The sequence below is a fragment of the Vidua macroura genome, chromosome 3 (assembly GCF_024509145.1).
Source record: "Vidua macroura isolate BioBank_ID:100142 chromosome 3, ASM2450914v1, whole genome shotgun sequence".
NCBI classification, from domain to species: domain Eukaryota; kingdom Metazoa; phylum Chordata; class Aves; order Passeriformes; family Viduidae; genus Vidua; species Vidua macroura.
This window is the reverse complement of record NC_071573.1, coordinates 71,304,247-71,323,778: the sequence shown is the minus strand read 5'-3', so window position 1 is coordinate 71,323,778 and position 19,532 is coordinate 71,304,247. Positions and strand designations below refer to the sequence as shown.

Sequence of the window (19,532 nt, the reverse complement as noted above, 5' to 3'; positions counted from 1 at the left end):
GGGAGAGAGCAAGAAACAAAAACTGGGGAATGACTACAAATTAAATGCACAACAGCTGAGACTCAGAATGCTCCCAGAGCAGGCAGCAGTTCATCAGAGCAGTCTCTATCAGCATGTAGAGACTCCTCTCCTGACTAATATGCCCTGTCACAGTGCCTGGAGCCAAAGACAGATACAAACTTCCTGCCATCTATCAGCCAGTTTGTTCAATTAGACTGTGAAACATCTGCTGGTCTTATAAACAGGGGGAAATTCCACAAGCCAAACTAGCTCTGGACATAAAAAGCTTGACACTTTGAATTCAAAATATACTCAAAACACTTGAATTCAAAATATTCTCAAAACATTACTATAATTTTCTTTCTTGCCATTAAAGAACAAGTGCAAAAAGCATTCAATTCTACAGTACTATCAGATAAAAAGGCAAAAAAGCTTTTGTGCACCTGTCAGTTGAAGACAAAGCAGCTTACACCTCTGAAGTGATGAAGTGGGGAACTTCTTTTTTGACACATCAAATTAAAAGTACCACAAAAATATAATATTATTTTTAAACTGTCTCTGGTAGAAAAAGTTTCCACCTATGTCAAAGGTTTATCTAGTTCAAGTTCCCTATGACACAGCTAACAGAATATGACAGACAGCTGGCAATAAAATCATCAAGGTATCTTCACTAACTTTTCAAATTGCCAACGAGTTGATCCTTAGTGAGTCTCAATCTTTTTTTTCATTATCTACTGTAGATTCCAGGATTCTGGTCCAATCTTAGCTGCTATACTTCAAAGAAGAGGTGCTGGACAAGGGTTTTTAAAATTACCTGTGGTTAGTTTAGTTCTGACTTACCCAAGTATGATGTTCATATTTTTGCCATTTCTTTCTCCCACACACTCCATCAGATTTGGTCACCACACGAGGTATGATTCATATTATTCTTAAGAAATGTATTTTAGTAGACAAACTTTACAACTGAATTCTTCAGTGAAAAAGATCTATCACTTTACTGAATGCATTTTTTCTGCAGCAACTTTGCCAATTCACATTTAATTGCAGCTAAGACTGTTTTTTTCTTACTTGGTATCACAATCTAGTAAAATTTTTTGAAGGAAAACAAATTCATCCACCTCCTACTGCCAAAAAGAAGAAAGCTCCTTTCACAGAATTTCCTTCTAATAATTTGGCATAATAGAAGGTATGGAGAATACAAGGAGGAACTCTTCCCATTGAAGGCAACGCTTCATCATTTCCTGCCATCCACTTGTGTATCCTTTAGTACCTACAAGAACACTGTGTGAAGACACACAGGTAATAAATATCCACTGCAACATAATCTCAGGTTAAATCAGGTGTTTATGTAGAGATATACAAGCAACCAATTAGAATACCAAGAGGTCTCCTACCAGCAGTAATGGAAATTAAATGCATTCAGGGTAGGGGTTAAATACATCTGAAGAACACTTTAGAATCAGTTATTTTTCCATATGCAAGTTTGTCACTAACTCCTTGTTTGGAATTAAATTATAATCTCACCCTTTCTAAGGCTTTCTGAAAATTCCTTTAAACACATCGAGCAGTAATCAGTACACACCCTAACAAACCAAATGAAAAAGCTAGAGACATTTGCACCCACATTTTTAAAAAGACTGGAAATATTTAGAAATGGTAAGAGCAGCATTACTGAAAGTAACATATACCAACCTTCTCAAAAGTTGTCTCAGCATAATCTTTATTTGTGTTTGGTCTTCAATTCTTAATTAGATATTTTGGGTTTAAACTATAGCAAGTAAGGGTTTCCAATCAAAAAAGTAATGGGAATCAAGATAAGTACTACTGGTTCAAATGATAGATGTTATTGATTTATTTTTTTAAAAAAAGCTTTATTAGCTTGAAATCATGTGGCATCATAGAAATCTTCCCTCATGCCCTAAAGATCTGCGACCTATTCAGAGAGCAAAACCTCTTTTTTGCAAACCCATTTACGTGATTTCTATGAAAAGACTTTAAAAAAACCCCACACCTATCAGAGAACAAATAACTTAGTCACCAACCAAACAAATGCTGTACTACTTTTCCTGATACATATTTTTTGATTCTTATACAAACCTTGCCATCTGCTGTGATCTCTGACAAAATAACTGACTTCCGTTCTCAATCTAAAGTTTCATTATGACAGTAAATGTCTTACATCTAACATTAAAAGCTACTCCAGTCCCACTGCAAGACTGTATAGGCTTCTGTGGTCATTATAACCTGTTACAGAGTAGTATCAGAATATTCAGTACTATGAATAAAGGACTTTCTTTTCATAGCTATTGGTGCAAAATTTAAATAGAGTGAAACATTCCAACCGAGCACAACTGTTTAATTTACAGAGAGGCCACACAAACTTTTGTATAAGGTTTTAACCATACATAATTCCAAACTTCATTGTGACTTTAATGCTATAAAAACTAAGGAGATGTCCTTAGGATAAGAAAAAATTGTAAGGATTCCAAGGAATGTGTCCCCAAACAAAATGCTGAGAAAAATAAATTGCTGGTGTATTAAAACAGGAAAAAAACCCACATTCAAAGCTAGTTTTGGGATGTAAGTATACAACCAGAAGACAAAAGTAAGAACTAAATGCAAGACCTTTGCAATTACTTCCACCTTAAAATGCCTACAAAAAAAAAGCCCATAGAATGGTTGAAGGAAAAGTGTTGCTCCCAAAGTGTTTGGCTCAGACCTTTCACAGGGCAGTTTGCATCTAAATCATTCTTCATAGTTAGTAGCTATTTTAAATAACAGAATTAGGTTGTTGGACTGGTTTTTTTTAAAAAGAACAGACAAACATCATCTACACCAGCTGTAGCACATTCTCAAGTATTACACACTTGCAACACAGTAAATGTTAATTACTTATTAGAATAAGTACAGTCTATTTTGTCTGCTAATCCATACAACTCAAGGGTCCAGCAAAAATGAGCATGCAAAGCTGGGCCATAATGCTAGAAAAGGAAACATAATTCTGAAAACAGATTACAATATATGACACCTCAGTGGAAGAGTTTGATTTTATTTTATTGTCTCCTACCTGATAAATTCTAAATGGGATGTATCGAAATCCATTATCTTCTGGAGGATACTCCATGAGTTTTCGATTTATTGCCCAAAACTGCTCAAATTTATCTGTGAAGGTAAAATTAGACTCTGTCAATATCAATAACATTTTTATCAGACTAAAGAGGTAAACAAAACACAAACTGGAACAACATGCAAACTTTTCTTACAGAAGTTTAACCTGTATTTTTCCCACATTTCTCATCCCTATTTAGCCTGAAGCCAAAGGTAGGTCATCTGCATTCTCCTATGAAAACAGTGATGTGGTGATTTACTGAACTGAAAGAGAAAGCAACTTTAACTCGTATCTTATCTCCCACTGTTAAGGAAATATTGGCCTATAAATTATGGATTTCATTACCTCAACTAACAGTGCCTATTTCTCCACTCCCTGCTGTGACTGGTCCATACTGTCTCACAGTCTGCTAAAAACATCTAATTGTTCTTAGCTATAAATGAACATTGGGTGTAAAGTATAAAGAAATTAAAGCAAGAGAAATACTTCTTCAGTGGTTTACATTTGGATATGTAGGTCTTAAAATAATCTGCAACAATCCATGATATGATCAGAAAATATACTGCCAGATTCATGACACAACCTAAAAATAAAAGTTTATGCTTGTAACACATTTTTGTTATTATCCAAGTAAGTAGGGTAAATAGCCTGCACACCATTTCATAGCCTTCACACCATGTCCATTTCTAGACATTACAAGAACTGAATAGTTTATTACATTTAAAATGTACTAATGACAGCATAGGTTTAAGAGTAATAAAGGCTTTTATACATGCAAATCAATTATTCAAATGAAGCAAATAACATCACAAGTGACAGAAAGAAATACCAAGAGGTAAGATGAATAAAGCTGCTGCTAGCCTTATTGAAGAAGGCAGCTTTAGAAGGGGAAGAGCAAGAGATCAAATTCCTTATAGGCTCTAACTCTCCCAAGACACCAAATACAGCGGATGTTTCCACAGATAGAACACACAGTCTCCAATTTTCTCTCCTAGAAACAATGTTCAGCCAAGTCTCAAGAAGCTGCCTCTTACAGAATATACCCATTACAAAATTCAGCCCCAGTGAAGCAAATTCAGAAATGTGTTCACAGGAGAAAGGTTCTTCCTGCTTCCGAAAGTGTTGATTACACTTAAAGCAATTGCAGCAAATGAGTTTGAGATTTTCTTCACTCCAGCATACAGCACAGATGCCTGTCAGTGCACTAAAAGGCACAGGTTAGTATATACTGCGGGGTTTATAATACATTGCTTTTCCTGACTGAATGCAACACAAGGCAGGAATTTCCAAGAAACTGGGAACAAACTCCTGCCAGGTATGCTGTAGCAGCATTTCCTGATACTTATCTGAGAAAGTACTTCCACGCCCTTGTTTCCTGATTAGCAGCAAGTGCCTCTTGACAGGCACTTACCTGAGCCACAGTCAGCACCACCTGGCAGGCACCTGCCTGGCATGAGGAGCTGCCTGGATGCAGGGTGTTACCCCATCATTCACTGAGTGACAGTGACAACCCTGGAGCAGACTGTAATCAAACAATCTCACATTTGGGAACCCCAGTCTACAGAGTCAGAGGTTTAGTCTTAAAATGTCCAACACAAAGGATGACTGCCTCCTCCTCAGAACTCTTTCAGAGGGAAGGCGAAGATTTAGCAAGATGAAGATTTAGCATGCTTCCTTCTTCCTTGGAGGCAGCACTCAGAATGACTTGTAGCTTTCACTACAGATGTGTGAACAGGCATTCCACAGTAGGCACTGATAGATTTATACTTCAATTACCACTTCTAACTCACTTGAGAAAACTGTTATGGTGATACACAAAACAAAACAATTCGAACCTACTTAAGCTACTGAGCTTCAGCAGACTTAAATACGGAATATCCATATTTGGAGACACCCTACTCAGACAGAAATAAAACAAACATTAACTTGATTTACTTGTTTAATGCTCCTATCACTAATTAGGAATGTTAGGTGAACAGTTTACTGCTCTCAAAATTCACCAGAAATGAGCAACACATCTTATGCATCAGAAGAAATTATGAACAAATGAAAGACTTATGTCAGAAGATTAAATATATTAACCCTTGTGGCATGCAAATATGGCAAACAAGGTAGGCTCTGAATGACAAAAAAAAAGTTAAAGAGTGGTTAATGTGCAGTTAACTCACTTTTGTTCTTCATTCCCACTTCCTCACCTTCTACAAACATGCCAGAAACCAGGTAATCTTATTTAAGGCAGTTAAAATTAAAAATGCATCCCCCTCTGACCACTTAGGCAGAGCTTAAGACAAAGTTCTAATAGTTTCTGTGGTTTCCAAACATAACAACGATAAATCTGCAACAGTTGAATTATGAACTTGTTGCATTTTGTAATCAAGCATGTTCTGTCAATCCACCTGATATCCCAGGAATTTTAGCTAGACATAATGGAGTCAGATATCTTAAGATCTCCACTGTGTACAGCACTGTCTGAAGACCTCTAAACAAATTTCTCCTCACAACCTTATATTGCTGTCCTCCAAACATCTTTCCAGGGATACAGTATTTTCACCACAGTAAACAGAGTTTGATGTAAGACAAATTTTTAAAGCAAGCAGGAGAAAACAAAGTTATCCAGTTTGCATATATATGACCTGATCCAGTTTGCATATATATGACCTGGCAAGAGGTTTTATTAGTAAAGCACTGCCTGAGTGCCAGAATCCTAAAGCTCCAAAAATACAAAATCCAAAAGTGACTGCTTTTTAACAGAATCCTTAAGACTAAAAGCTTAAGTAAACAAACAAAACCACCGACAACCCCCATCTCCTTAAAAACCTAAGTGAAAGGATTCTTCCTTCTCTCATTTTTATGATTCAGTAGCCCCTATTTTTGCAAAGTCTCGAGGAAGCTATTAGTGCTACACTGAGCTGAAGAACCAATTAGTTTATTGGCTAGACAGGACAAAGACAGAAGGTACTGGCCGGAAATTTAACAATCAAAACAAAACTGAGTTTTCATCAAGCCAGTAAACAAGGAAGAGTTCTCTACCTATCAGCAAAAGCACTTTACACACTTGTCTCCCTCCCTCGTAAAAAGCTTATGCAGTCTGCATGACATCTAAACCACCGTAACAGTCAAATCTGATTTCTTTTGTTTTTCACAACTTACTTGAAGTGTTAGAGAGTTTCTGTATTAGCAAAAAAAAAGGTACTTGCAAAAGGCAGATGTCCCTATCTGAATAATAATATTTAAAATAATGACAATAAGACTTGAACAGAAGTGAGATTAGTGACAGTATAAAAGTTTGATATGACTCCACTAATCGTATTTCTTAAACAAGAGATGATGATTCTACATAAATTTGCCTAAAATAAAATATAAAAACTTCTCTATGTATTTTATATCAAAGATCAGAAAATTAGTGACCAAATAATTGAGAAATGTATCAGCCAAGTTGCTAATATTTATAATTATTTATTGCTTAGAAATGCAGTCACAGAATGCTCAAAAGACAGACATCAGCCTTCAGTACTACAGAGATGCACAGAATCTACGAGTTGGCAAAACTACAAAGAATTAATGTCACCCATGACAATCTCAGTACACAAATTCATTAAGCAACAAAGCAAACTCAAACATAAATTTACAAATACAGTATGCCACATGATGCATATAGGGTTCAGAAACCTATCAGTAAAATTATTAATTCAAGCCTTTAAAGTACCCATTAAAACTGCTGAAAAAATTAATGACACAGGGAAACACTGAGAATTGTTGTTTCCTCCATTAAACCAGACTGGAGAGCCTTTACCAGTCATTGAAATTAATCCAAATTTATACCTTGTTATGTTAAAAAGTTCTTGGTAATGCTTTGTTGTAATCATACTTTGTTGTTAATAGACAGCAACTGCTGAACCTCTTACTGTTGAGAAGTGTTAACTAAAGATTAGTTCAAGCTAAGGGCTAAAAAGCCAAGGTCTCTTTTGCCCCTGAGTCTCAGCCTGAAATGTTCTTCAGGCAACCAGAAGTTAGTTTCAGTCATACTAGCCTCTTACAGTCATTTTCTGAAACTCAAGTGCTGTCACGCTTCAAACAACTTGAAATTTCACATGGATCTTGAAGTCAGACACGTCCCCTTCACCCACATGAGGCTACAACAGGATGGATCACTGAGAGGGTAAAGGGCACTGCTCAAGTGCTCGCCATCAACATGTGCATTTCACTACAGCACAGCTTTAAATCTGCATACACAAACAATCTGGGCAATTACCACAGAATGGAAAAATACATCTACAAATACCTTGCAATTAAAAGCCCTGGTAAGAGCATTTAGACAATTAAAATGAAGTTCCCACTACAGTGTAGTAGGAAAAAGCACAAAAAACACTCCACCCTAATCTTTAACCTTATCAACAAAAAATATCATAATAGTAAGGAATTATTTTGTTTCTATAATTGATAGTGATGCACTATCAGAGATTATCAGATTCTAGGACTGGACATATTTCAAGAAGGCTGTTGAGAGGGTTTAGAAAACAGAAAGAACCAATACAAAAATGAGGGAAAGACTTGAAATTCAGAAAGGAAATACTAATTCATGGCTTTTGTATTTCAGCATCTTTTTAGAAAGTCAAAGAAGTGAACAAACTGGTGTAGCTCTCAGGGTAGCACATATGCACAATTTTGTCTGGACTATTCATGGTTTCTTCTTAAGACATTTATTGGAATAAATTAAACAGAAAGCTTGAGATTAAATTGTTATCTGTAGCTCTATGCAAGCAATACCAATTCGCAGCCTCCAAACAACTATGTTCAATAGTTGAAAAGTTTAAAGTTTAAAAAAGACAAAACTTGTCCATTCTCAGTGGTTCACTACTGTCTAATAACCATATGAACCGTGGAATACTTGAGGTGAGCACTGAGACCAAAGACTGACATATAAAATGTACAAGAACGACAGAAAAACTTTTGTTTGGAAGTGTCTTTGGAGGTCAAGCTTTGGAATAACAGCTCTGCACCCTGTCCCAAAGCAGCTGCCTACACAAAGTTAAATGAGTTTGTTCAAGGCCTTGCCCAGTGAAGATTGACTGCCTCTGTGGGTTTCCACTCAACCACTTTCACTCCACCAGCACACCCCACCCTCCCTTCCCCATGTACTAGCAGACTTCCTGCTGCTGTAACTAGGAACTGTTTCTTACTTGGTAATTGCCAGCTCCCCTGACAGTGGAGACAAGAGTGAGAGGAGTCTGACTCCATCTGCTCTAGGGGCCTTCCTTTCAAGTAAAGCTGGTATTAAATCCACCTTCAGCTTCCTCCTCATCTTCAGGCTAAACAAGGCAGTTTCCCCAGTCTCTAATACAGCATATGCTCTAGTCCCTAAGAATTGTACCAGCACTCTGCTGGATTCTTTTCTGTTTGCCCACATTCCTTTTGTCTTGGGGTCCCAAGAGGACACGGCACTCCCAGTACAGCTTTACAAATGCTGAGCCAAGTGGGGGGCCCCAACAGCTTCAGCACTTGCCCAGTTAATCTTCATTTATGCAACACCACACAGGCTTTCAACTCAGTTTCTTGTTCACCATTACCCACTTCCAGAAAACTGCTTTCCAGTCAGCTCCTAGACTGCCATGGGCTTTTTCCTGTCTCTGGTGCAGGACTTGTGTCTCAGCTCTGGGAGGCTCCAGACCCCTCCGAACAGCAGATCTGCCCTCCAATCCACCAATTTTTCCTTTCACTCACAGGCAAACTCACTAGGGGTTAATCTGTCACATACATATAATCAAACTGTAGGGTACAGACAGCTGCAGCTGAAAGTCAAGGATACAAAGTGTATTTCCTTAACCTTAAAGCAAGCCTATTTTCTACTGACTCATGTTTTAACAAGCATTGCTTTTAACTGCTGTAGCCAAAAAGAAGTCTTCTCAAAATTTAGTATAAATACTACTTCCACATTGTTCCCAGGAAGACTAAGACTCTGCATGCATACATAAGGCTCCTCACTTGGTCTTTCTAACAAATTTTATAAAAAGTTAAGTTCTTGTGTAGTATGCCTCAAGCATGAAGGAGTTTTTGTTGACGAAATGAATATTTTGAACATTTTAAAACTAATTTCTGTGCTATTCAGAAACATTATTTATAGCTGATTACTATAATTTCCCAGCTATATGAAGACTTGTCTCTCTAAATTACTTAGTTCACCTAAATTGATAATTCACATTCTTGTTTTATAAAAACACCAATAATTTCAACTATCAAGGACTTCAGGAAGACTTGGTACATATCTGACTCTCAATGACTACTACAGTTAGTGACAGCTTTTCTGAGAGCACAGCTTGAAATACTGATATGACATTATTAAGATATTTATTTTTCTCTTCCATTTTACACATTGCCACAGTTAAAATATTCTTGCTATTAAACACCTACTTTACTTGGGCATTTTTAAAGACCATGGTATATTATACAAGTCCACCACTGAAAAGGGAACACAAGTTTACTGAACTTTTTAGACTACCTTCATATATGAGTCACTATCAGATATAGAGAGACAGGACCTTAGAACAGTTTTGACTTAATGTAGCAGAAGCCACCGAAATATGTGAAAATATTCTTCATGTCACAGACAGCAAAGTAATGACATTCAACATAAGAGGACATTTTGAAGACTGTACAAGAAAGCAGCATGTCATTCTTCAGACCGTCTATCAGATCAAAAAGGCTTTCCCCCCTGTTTTCTTATAGTATACCCGAGGGAGCCATACCTTACCAAGATTCTTTTCATTTACTAAACATACTCACAAACCAGAAGTTTCACTTTAAGTACTTTACACTGTTTTCTTACCACCACCTCCCTTCATTTCTAGGTCACCAGTTTACCTGGAAAAAATTTAGGCAAAGAAAGTCACCAACATAGACTACTTCCTTTCTTTTATTCAAATAACAAAATGCATAGATCCCACAAAATTTAAGCTTTCTCTATAGCAAAAAAGCAGGTGATCTCAAAAGTCCTGTCACTTAAACTAAAAGAAAGCTCTGATGACAAACAAGTGTAAGCCATTTTTGAAACACATACCCCACAGGCTGTATAGGAATCAAGAGCAGGGTTTGTTTCAGTCTCTCCTGAGTAAGGGAAAGTAAAGGGAAAAGGAATCCTGACAATTTTATCCATCCTCCAGCTCTCTGCTCAATGTCTAGGACAGCCTTGGAATTTTGATTTTTCATCTCTAATTATGCTCTCTCTATATATATGAAAACAGACCAGCATAACACCAAGTAACTTTCTAACCCACTTTGCTTTCTCTGCACTATGTTTTTCCTTTTCTTAAATGTTAAGGAACCTTTATATAATACATATTAATAAATTCAGGCATTTACTAGGAGAAAGCAACTCGGAAGCATTTCAAATTGCAAAACAAGAAATCCTCAACAACTAAAGGAAGTTAAATTTAAAAGTGAAGTCTATTTTTTACACTTTACTCTAAGTTTTAGTTAGACCATACAGATCTTTCAGGAAATGACTTCTTTTGAGAGGGAGGGGAAGAAGAAAAGCAGAAGGCAGCAAAAAGAGACCTTGAAGTTTGCTCCTTGAGAATGCAATGGTTTTCATTAGGCACATGGCCATGTAACACAAGAGGGTGAAAATGCTAGTAACACTATCTCTACCTCATCTCCAGGCAACCTCCTCTCATGGCAGAGACTTCAGTAGGATTGGGAATGCTGCGTTACCTTTTGCTTTCCTTCCTTCTCTTCCTTCATATAGTTCTTGCCCTCCTTTGAGACCCACTGACATCAGACAGACAGACAAACCTGCTCTGCCCTCCTGTTTGAGAGCAGAGTAGAGAAAGCCAAGGGGGGAATGTAGGCTGCCATCAATTCCCCACCTTTGTGCCACAACAAAGGGCAGCTATTCAAGTAGACACCAGGCCGGCACAGAGGACAAAGAAAGCCAAAAGCAGTTTCAGGGGGATGGCAGTTTAGACTCACAATACTTCACCCACAAGTGGAGCATTGGCTTAGACATTTCTGCAGAAAGGGTAACAATCCCATAAACACTGCAGAACTAACAGTGAGGTCTAGTTCACAATCCATTACCAGAAAAACCACCACAACTAACTAAACCACGAACAAAACCTGCTGCTATGGAAAAAAACTCAAAAACATCCCCAGGAAGGCCTGTCCTGATGCAGCTGGTTCATTCTGCAGGTCCAGCCTGCTTGAAGCCAAACCCCGCTCAACACCAAACCAGCACTGGGCTGACTTTGTGCAGGGCTATCTGAACTGGTCTAAATTCCATTCCCTCAGTTCCATGGTATCAGCAACACCAATGTTAGGTACTGATGCTAGTTATAAAGCAACTTGATGCATTTTGGGACATTTTAAACTAAGGAAGCCCAGGAAGGTAACAATTGGGTTTTTAAAATCAATACACTTCTTTTCAAAGTTCAAATGAATTATTTAATCTTTCTTCACAGTTAACCAAACCTCTACAGACTGAAAATGGAAAGAACTCTCCATTTTGGTAGCAATACAGGGAAGAAGTAAACAAGGTAGCTTTGTGATTTAAAAATTAGTGGCTTTTTTATTAATTCTCCTGATAAACTCCAGAAGATTATCTAAGCAAATTTCAAATGATAAGCTGAGATCATAGAGATTTGTTCAGCTACTAAGCATGCTCACCATGGGGTAAAGGCCAGCATTGATTCCACCAGTTCTCTATGAGGAAGAGAAACATGCCCATTAAACCTGAGTGGGTCAAGTGTACACAGCACAAGAAAGGCTATAGGACACTCCCTTTTTTGCAGTTTCAACATTTCTAAACAGAAATGTGGTAACTGAGAACAAACACAACTTCTGGCTCTCAAAAACCCAAGAATAGTTTAGATAAATTTTGGAACTAAATGCAAGACAACACAGGCCTGATTCTGTCAGTAAGGCAAGAAAGAGGTCAGATGCATTAAAAGATAAAATATAGTATATTCTGAATCCTTGCAGGATTTTTCTCCTCTACTAAGAACAATTCAATATGGCCACTTAAGTTCTGGTAAGCCCTTCAGCACGAATGAGCATTACATTCTTTTTCCATAATATTTTCAGTAAAATAATGACTTCATTATATTTTATAATACATAAAAGAAACCTTAAAATAGTTATGAGTTCTTACTGTTTATTTCTCCCACTCATGTATCAGAAATACCAAGTCTATTCTTCATTGGTTATAAATGATGCTGTGAAAATTTCAGGGTACAGTTGCTTCTGTTAGTCCACAACTGATAAAAAGCAGATGTGCTGAATCTAAATCCCCTCATTTATCAGAACCATTATATACTGAAGTTATAGATATTAATTCTTTGAACCATGCAAAAAATACAGCTCTCTCCCTGGAAACAGTTGGGATTTCATTGGTTTGATCCTGAGTCATCAGTAGGCCCATAGAAAGCTGAAAGCCTTTATTTTTCCACACAAAATGCAAGAAGAAAAAAACCCACCCACTTGAAAATCCTTTTCATCCATGATAAAAATGGCCATAACCCTATCAAAGCAAAAACAGTAGTAACATTTTCCATGAATTCTGATCAAAGAATTTTAACAATTCATACAAAGGAACAAAGGTCAGTATAGCTGCATAGTCTGCTTTTATCACTTCCCTACCACAGACAGACAGCCATGGCTGGTCAAAAATGTACCTGTCCCAAAGACGAGTTCTACCTCAGAAATATCTGGTTTATAAATCAAAAATTGTCTGTGAAGAACAAGAAAAACCACAGCACAAAATAGAAGAATATGTTTTCTTTCCTGATTTGGTATCAGATTAACATAAAACCAGAAATGGTGGGAGGAGGGATGTAAAGGTTGATATGAATAACCACCAGCTGTTACCAGCACAAGATTTTCCCACAAATTCACTATTACAGCTCTTCTCTGCCGCAGCTTACAGCAACTGGTATGTTTCATGTGTTACCTGTTCAAGTAGCTGCTTCTCAGCAGAAACATTTATACCAGATTGCAAATTACTTGATATTTATATTTCTCCAAATAAAACTGGATAGGTTTATTTTTAAAAATGTAAATTCAGGACATGTCTTCTAAGTAATGCTATCACTCATTAAACAAATAATACTTCCTGTAATTAAGAACTGAGGAAAATTGTTTGAAGTTGCCCAGAAAAAAGTCTGCAGATGTATCTTTACTTACAAAGCAGTTATCACAAATGCTACTTTCTTTTCTTTTTTGTGGTCGTTTATTCTGTTTCACAAAGCAGTTTAAAATTATTATATCTCAAACGAAAGCCTATAAAAACATATTGAAAGATACAACATGCTTAAAAAGAGTTTTCTTGGTTTCACAAGCTTTTCTTGTTTCTCTTTTATGAAGAGTTGAGAAATTAAAATTAGCATTTGAAAGTATTCAAAAGATTGCTTAAACTTCTCATTCAGGTATCAGATTCCACAGGTGCAATTTCTCAACTTTGCTAGGCAACCTCTGCTCTTAACATTATAGAGCAGAACAGAAAAATTCTCCTTTGCCTACAACTGAAGATATTCTTAGATAAATAATCAACTAAAAGACAAAGCCTAAGATAAGCACAAAAAACCCCATGCTGTTTATCTGTCCTCTTACCTTAAATATTGAGTGTATCGTGGTTCTGTAACTTCTGGTTAAAAGAACTTTATCTTGTACTGTTTCATTTTGGAGGAATGCATGGGCTTCCTCAAGATCTTACTACTCAAATGGCAAATTAAGATAATGCCTTAATCTCTAACTCTCCTCCAATAAAAAATAGAAAGCAGAGTTTCTAATAACCATTCATCTTCAAAATTATCACTAGAGTACCTTTAATATGAAAGGCTGTACCACTAAACAACAATGAAAAAAAAAAAGCCATACACCTACTAAACACGTGCATTAAACCAAACTTAACATGGAACCTTCTGGTCTAAACCAAAAGCATGGTTCAAGTCTTCTTGCATTCCAAGCTTCTTATTTTTCACTTAATTTTTCTTATACATATACAGGAAGATGTTAATTCTAACTGTTCAGTATTTTGTCTCTCAACACAGAATAAACAGCTTCATGCTTACAGTAAAATGCCTTCATAAAATAAATTTACTAGGGATAATATAAATGACAGCTTCAGGAGATGAGAAAAAATGCAATGAAAGCAGCATGATCACCCATTCCAGAGAGCAGTTTCTGAAATACTTACAAAAGCTTTTCAACTTACAGCCTATACGAATCTTAATACAGAAGACACTACAAACAAAAGTTTTATATTGCACTGTAATATTGATTCATACCATTTGTGCAAAGTAAGAACACTAATTAAAGATCTTGCTCTGAATTATTTTGCTGACTTTTCCAAGTCAATACTTATTTATGCAGAAGTCTTTGTAAAAAACATAAAGCATTTTTTAAAAAATGGCAGAGAGAAAAGTAGAATTATTAAATCTATTGGACAACTTTTTTTAAAGTTGACTTGTATTGTTTATCAGTGACAATCCATAAGTGTTAAGTAGAAGAGACAATCTGTTATGTATGGTCCAAGATAGCTAATACTGAATACTTACACCCCAGGTGCCTCTCAAATAAAGACCATCCTTTGCACAAAAGTACGCTAGACAATATTTCTCTTTTGATTTGTTGCTAGTTTTGGTTTGTTAAAACAGAGTCACGACCCAATCTAATTCCTTGAATAACTCCAGGCACATTTGAATTATCACCAAAATTATTATTTTAATTAAAAAAACCAAAAAACTACCAAAACCATCAATGCTTTCCATGACACTAAACAAAAATTCTGCAGAACAATGACATTTTATATCTCACGCAATAACTGAAACTTGAAGAAATTATCTATTAGCTTGTTCAACCTGAATATAATTGATACTTAATGCATTGTATTTACCATTCTGTAGTCCCATCCACAATTGCTTATGATCCTTTTTTTGCATTTCATTGATGACTTGACTTTTGTGCTTTAAAGCATCTGCTTCTTTTATACAAGCCATAAAATGAGCTTCAATCACATCCTTAGAATGGCAGTGTAGAAGATCCTTTTCTGGAAAATTCTACAAAGATAAATGATAGATCAAGAAAAAGAAATGCATCATATACCTTGTATGATGAAGAATAAATGATAACTTTAAATAGGCATACATTTATACAAAAGAAGCACACTGGAATCTTCTGCTTACAGAAGAATGTAACAACCATTCTCTTACTCTGCTGACAAGAAACAGGTTGCAAATGAAAATATTTCAGGAAAAAGAAAAGCTCAACAACTTTCTGTAAAACCAGAATTTTAACATGTTTTCAAGCAGATATTCAATCTCAGACAATAAACAGGAAAAAATTATGAGAAGTGACAAGCACCTAATATAAAATGGTTCTCTATGATATTTTATCAACTATTTCTATTTCCAAGCAGAATCACCCACATATATGAACTGTAGCATATCTGCCACTTACAAACATTTTCCTTAGAGACACTGGAAATCTTTGTCAGTTCTAACTTCAGCTAATCCACATGACTACTGCTTAGCCCGTGTGACTTGATTTTATACCCCTTTTTCTTGGTTACACTGGCACACAGCATTCAGCATTGCAGATGCACAAATACCAGTCCACAGATAACTCTTAACCTTCAGTAAGTGACAACTACCTCTCCTAATGAATTTATTAAGGAGTTATAGCAGTATATCTCATTCATATACAAAAAAGATTTCTTTAGACATTAACTGATCAGAAGTCCAGCATTGTAGAGGTTGTGGGTTTCCTTCCCCAGTTTTTCTTTTATCCACACCTACTATCACTTACCATTTTATAATAACACAAGCATTCACTACCACAAATCCAATGCCTTTCATTTTCAGAAGTTTTAAAACTAACCTTTATTCCCTCCTTACTAACTTTATTTCCACAGTTGCTGATGACCATGCTGAATGGAGCAAACCTCAGAGCCAAACCAGAGTGATGGCATCATCAGTACTCCCCTTCCTAACAAGGGCTTGCCACATGTTTATACTTGAATTCTCATGCTATTCCACCAGAGACCCTTTCCTCTTAACCCATTACAAACTTTAAAAAGCTTTTGTGAGGGACTGTCAAAACCATTTTTGAAGTACATATAATGGGATATCTTTCAAAGGCTTTTACAACATAGCTAACATGTCAAAGTAGGAGCAATCTAATGCTGGAAAAAACCCTACCTTCACTCCCCCACATAACCCCAAGAAAAATAGTGAAGACTGCTTCAAAATACAGAAACCCAAAATATCAAAAAGGGAGCTGGGGATTGCCTTACCTGAAAGAAATTCTGAGGGTAACAGTGATAGTTCCCTCCTCGTTAGGTTATTGAGAAGAGTTGGAAATTAAATAATAGAATTTCATATAGTGTTTCCTCCTTATGAGAGTGAGAACCCAAACTCTGGAAACTGTGAATCAAAAGGATGAATATTTTCCAAAAACAGGGGCATAAAGAAAAGATTGCCAATACCTTATCCACTAAAGTTTACATGGTCTGATGTTGAACTTGCACAAGGAAGTGCTGTTGTTAGGACTGGTGTATGTTAAGCTGACTTGAAAGCTAAGGACAGAGGTAAATCTAGTTTCTTATATGAGAACAGTCAAGTATAAAGACATTAAAGAGGACAGAAAAATAAGGAAAGTTCTGGGGCAGACCTTGCTCCTGTTCTACCCTACAAAGCTAAGTGTCTCAACATAATTGGGCCCAAGATTACTAGAAAAATATTACTAGGACTGTTACTTGCCAAATGACATCTGCATAGGCCTGTAAAATACTTTTAGAAGTTCAATTTACTTCTCAAATAAAAATGTAAAGTCTCGTAACCAATCCAGAAGAAACAAATAGACAGAAATAGCATACTTAAAGATCAAAAAAGTTATTTACACACAAGAATTCAAAGTGAGACACTGGCACCCCTCAAACCAAAGGAAGAAACAGTGGTACGTACCTAATGCCAAATAATGTAAGAACCTAGAAACTGACTTTCATTGTTAAAAAGTGATGTTTTAGCTAAGTTTATGAAAACAACATTTTAGTTACAACAACTGTTTCACTACACATGTGTAAATATTGAACTGTGGGGTCCTTTTTTGTACATTCTTCTCTTTCTACAGGTGGACATCTTCCTGCTGACTTTTCTCCTATGAATTTCAAATTGCAGCTGAGTATGAGTTCCAGAAATCATACACAGTGCAGTCTGCAGAACAGTATGTATCTATTTAAAATTGGTCAAAGCTAGTTAAGCTAGCGTAAAGAATCTAGACACAGTAGTAGAACTAGGTGTGGCAAGATTAATTTTCCCAGCTTCTAAGCAGTAACACTGTGAAAGACTGGAAAACACTCCTGAACCTCAGTGCTGTGTGCACTTTTCTTTAGTAGGAAAACACTGACACATTTCTATGAAGTACTGTGTGCAGAAGCTGAAAAACCTAAGCATGAAAGTGACAATTGAGAAAAAAAACACTGCACACCTGCAAGAAATATATGAAACAGTTTCACCTACATGAGACTGTCAACAGAAAACATGGCATCCCAGCTGATTTATCCATCAGGGTACAAAAGAATAAGTTTTATACTTAAATGTAGATCATGTGTGCTTGTATTTTTAAAAGAATTCTACTTGCCTTCTTTCTACCTGAAGAAATACTGATCAATCATAAGTAACTTTATTCTGTTCCCTGAAGAGCGGGACAATTGTAAACAAACTGGTTGCCACTCCTGGCTATACAATTAGGAGATTTGCAAAAAGTATTAACAGATGACATAAGTAGCTTTAATTCCAGTACTCTTACTGGCAGTGTCATACTCCATGTCCTGCATCTTTGAAAGAACAGTTACTAAGGGTTGACTCTGATTTTCTTAGAAAGCTCAAGGAGTTCTGTTGTTTGTTTTCACATACCAGTAGACCCTTGCAGTATGAACCGGTCACAAAGAAATAGGCACTGTCTGTACAGACAAGAGCACTAAATGACCTCTCATATAAAACTGTACCAAAAACATCACTGGCAATTTCAACAGTCTGGTTTCGTAACTCCATTCCACCCATATTTATCTGTCAGTTCTAGTCACAAAACATCTGTTTATCCTGTGACAGTCTACTTGCATTAGACTACATTTACAGAAAAGAGGGCATTAAAAACCATAAGGAATGTACCCAGTGGCAGGGGGCACACCTATGTATTTGTGTTTAGTTACCATCAGTAGTCTTTTCATTAAGTAAACTGATTTTAAAAAAAAACCATTTATACTTCTGGCTTCCACAATATCTCCTAGCAGTTCCACAATTTATCCATATGCTACATGGAAAAGTACTTCCTTTCCATTCCACCCAACCCAATCTTCACCTAAAAAAACACAAAGATGATGACTGTCACACAAGGACAGATGCTGCCTCTCCTCCTACATCAGGTCATGGGTGGAGAGGCAGGCACCAGCAGACAGTGGCTTCAGCAGAACCTCAACATTTCCCCTGGCACACACGATTTCCTCTCCTCCAACAGTGCCACCATCTTATCTACTGCCCAAAATCTGGAGAGGTGATTACCACACTGAGAACTGAATAGTGTTAAACAGGCCATAGAGTAAGGTGAGATGATTTTAACAGGAAGGAGTAGAATTTCTCTCCTTCCTGTAAAGCCACACCTGGATAACAAAAGCCACTTGCCAGGCTACAGCCTCTCATGATTCTCAGACCCCAGTATGCTGTTCAGCCTCATCCTTCTGCAACTATTTAATGCAACTGGTTTTCAACTTTACAAGATACAATGCATGTAATTTTATTGCATACCAGAAGTAAAAATTAATAAACTGTTTCTCCAATGCTAAATCTAAGTGTGTTTATGATTTGGTCTGAGTACATAACACAGGAGGACAATTAAAAACATCTATCAACTTGAAAACTTCTGCTGAACAGAAATAAGCCTTTTCCATGTTTTTAACTTCAAACAAAGAAACCTGATAGGGGGAGTCTGACTTTTAAAAAGAAGTTGAAAAACACTTTTTACAGCTGTTTTGAGATATCTGTTGTTGACTGCATGCATTAGTAGAAGAAAGGAGACAGCCACAACAACAAAAGTTAAGCCCCATAAAATCTAACACTGTTTAATTAAGCCAAATAAAAATTACAACTATTTGAAGAATAACTACACAGAAATGAAAAGAATACTCCAGTCAAAAATCCCACACCTAAACTATTCAGCTGTAAGGAGCTCTAACACATGAAAACCTCTTTAATATTTTGACATACTTTGATATCTTTCAGTTATGTTTTGACTTAAGGATTCAGAGGGGTTTTATTTAAATAAACTTTCAGATTACATCAAAATAGGATGAGAGATTATACAGGTGCTAACTCCACAGTATTATATTACTAAATTAAATCAACCTTTAAAATAATACTACCTTAGCAGTTAATTATTT

At 36.4% G+C, this 19,532-nt stretch overlaps 1 protein-coding gene across 5 annotated transcripts in view; it reads right to left on the bottom strand.

The window, feature by feature from the left end:
* ATG5 (autophagy related 5) overlaps nt 1-19,532 on the bottom strand; it is a 71,875-nt gene that overhangs the window by 38,104 nt on the left and 14,239 nt on the right. For all 5 annotated transcript variants that reach the window (XR_008436367.1, XR_008436366.1, XM_053973868.1 and 2 more), the window contains 2 exons: nt 14,994-15,156; nt 3,068-3,162 (listed from right to left, as the gene is read on the bottom strand). Coding sequence is in view for 3 of the 5 variants with exons in the window: in XM_053973868.1 (XP_053829843.1) it covers nt 3,068-3,162; nt 14,994-15,156 (258 nt within the window). In the remaining 2 variants the exon portion in view is untranslated. The remainder of the gene's footprint in view (nt 1-3,067; nt 3,163-14,993; nt 15,157-19,532) is intronic.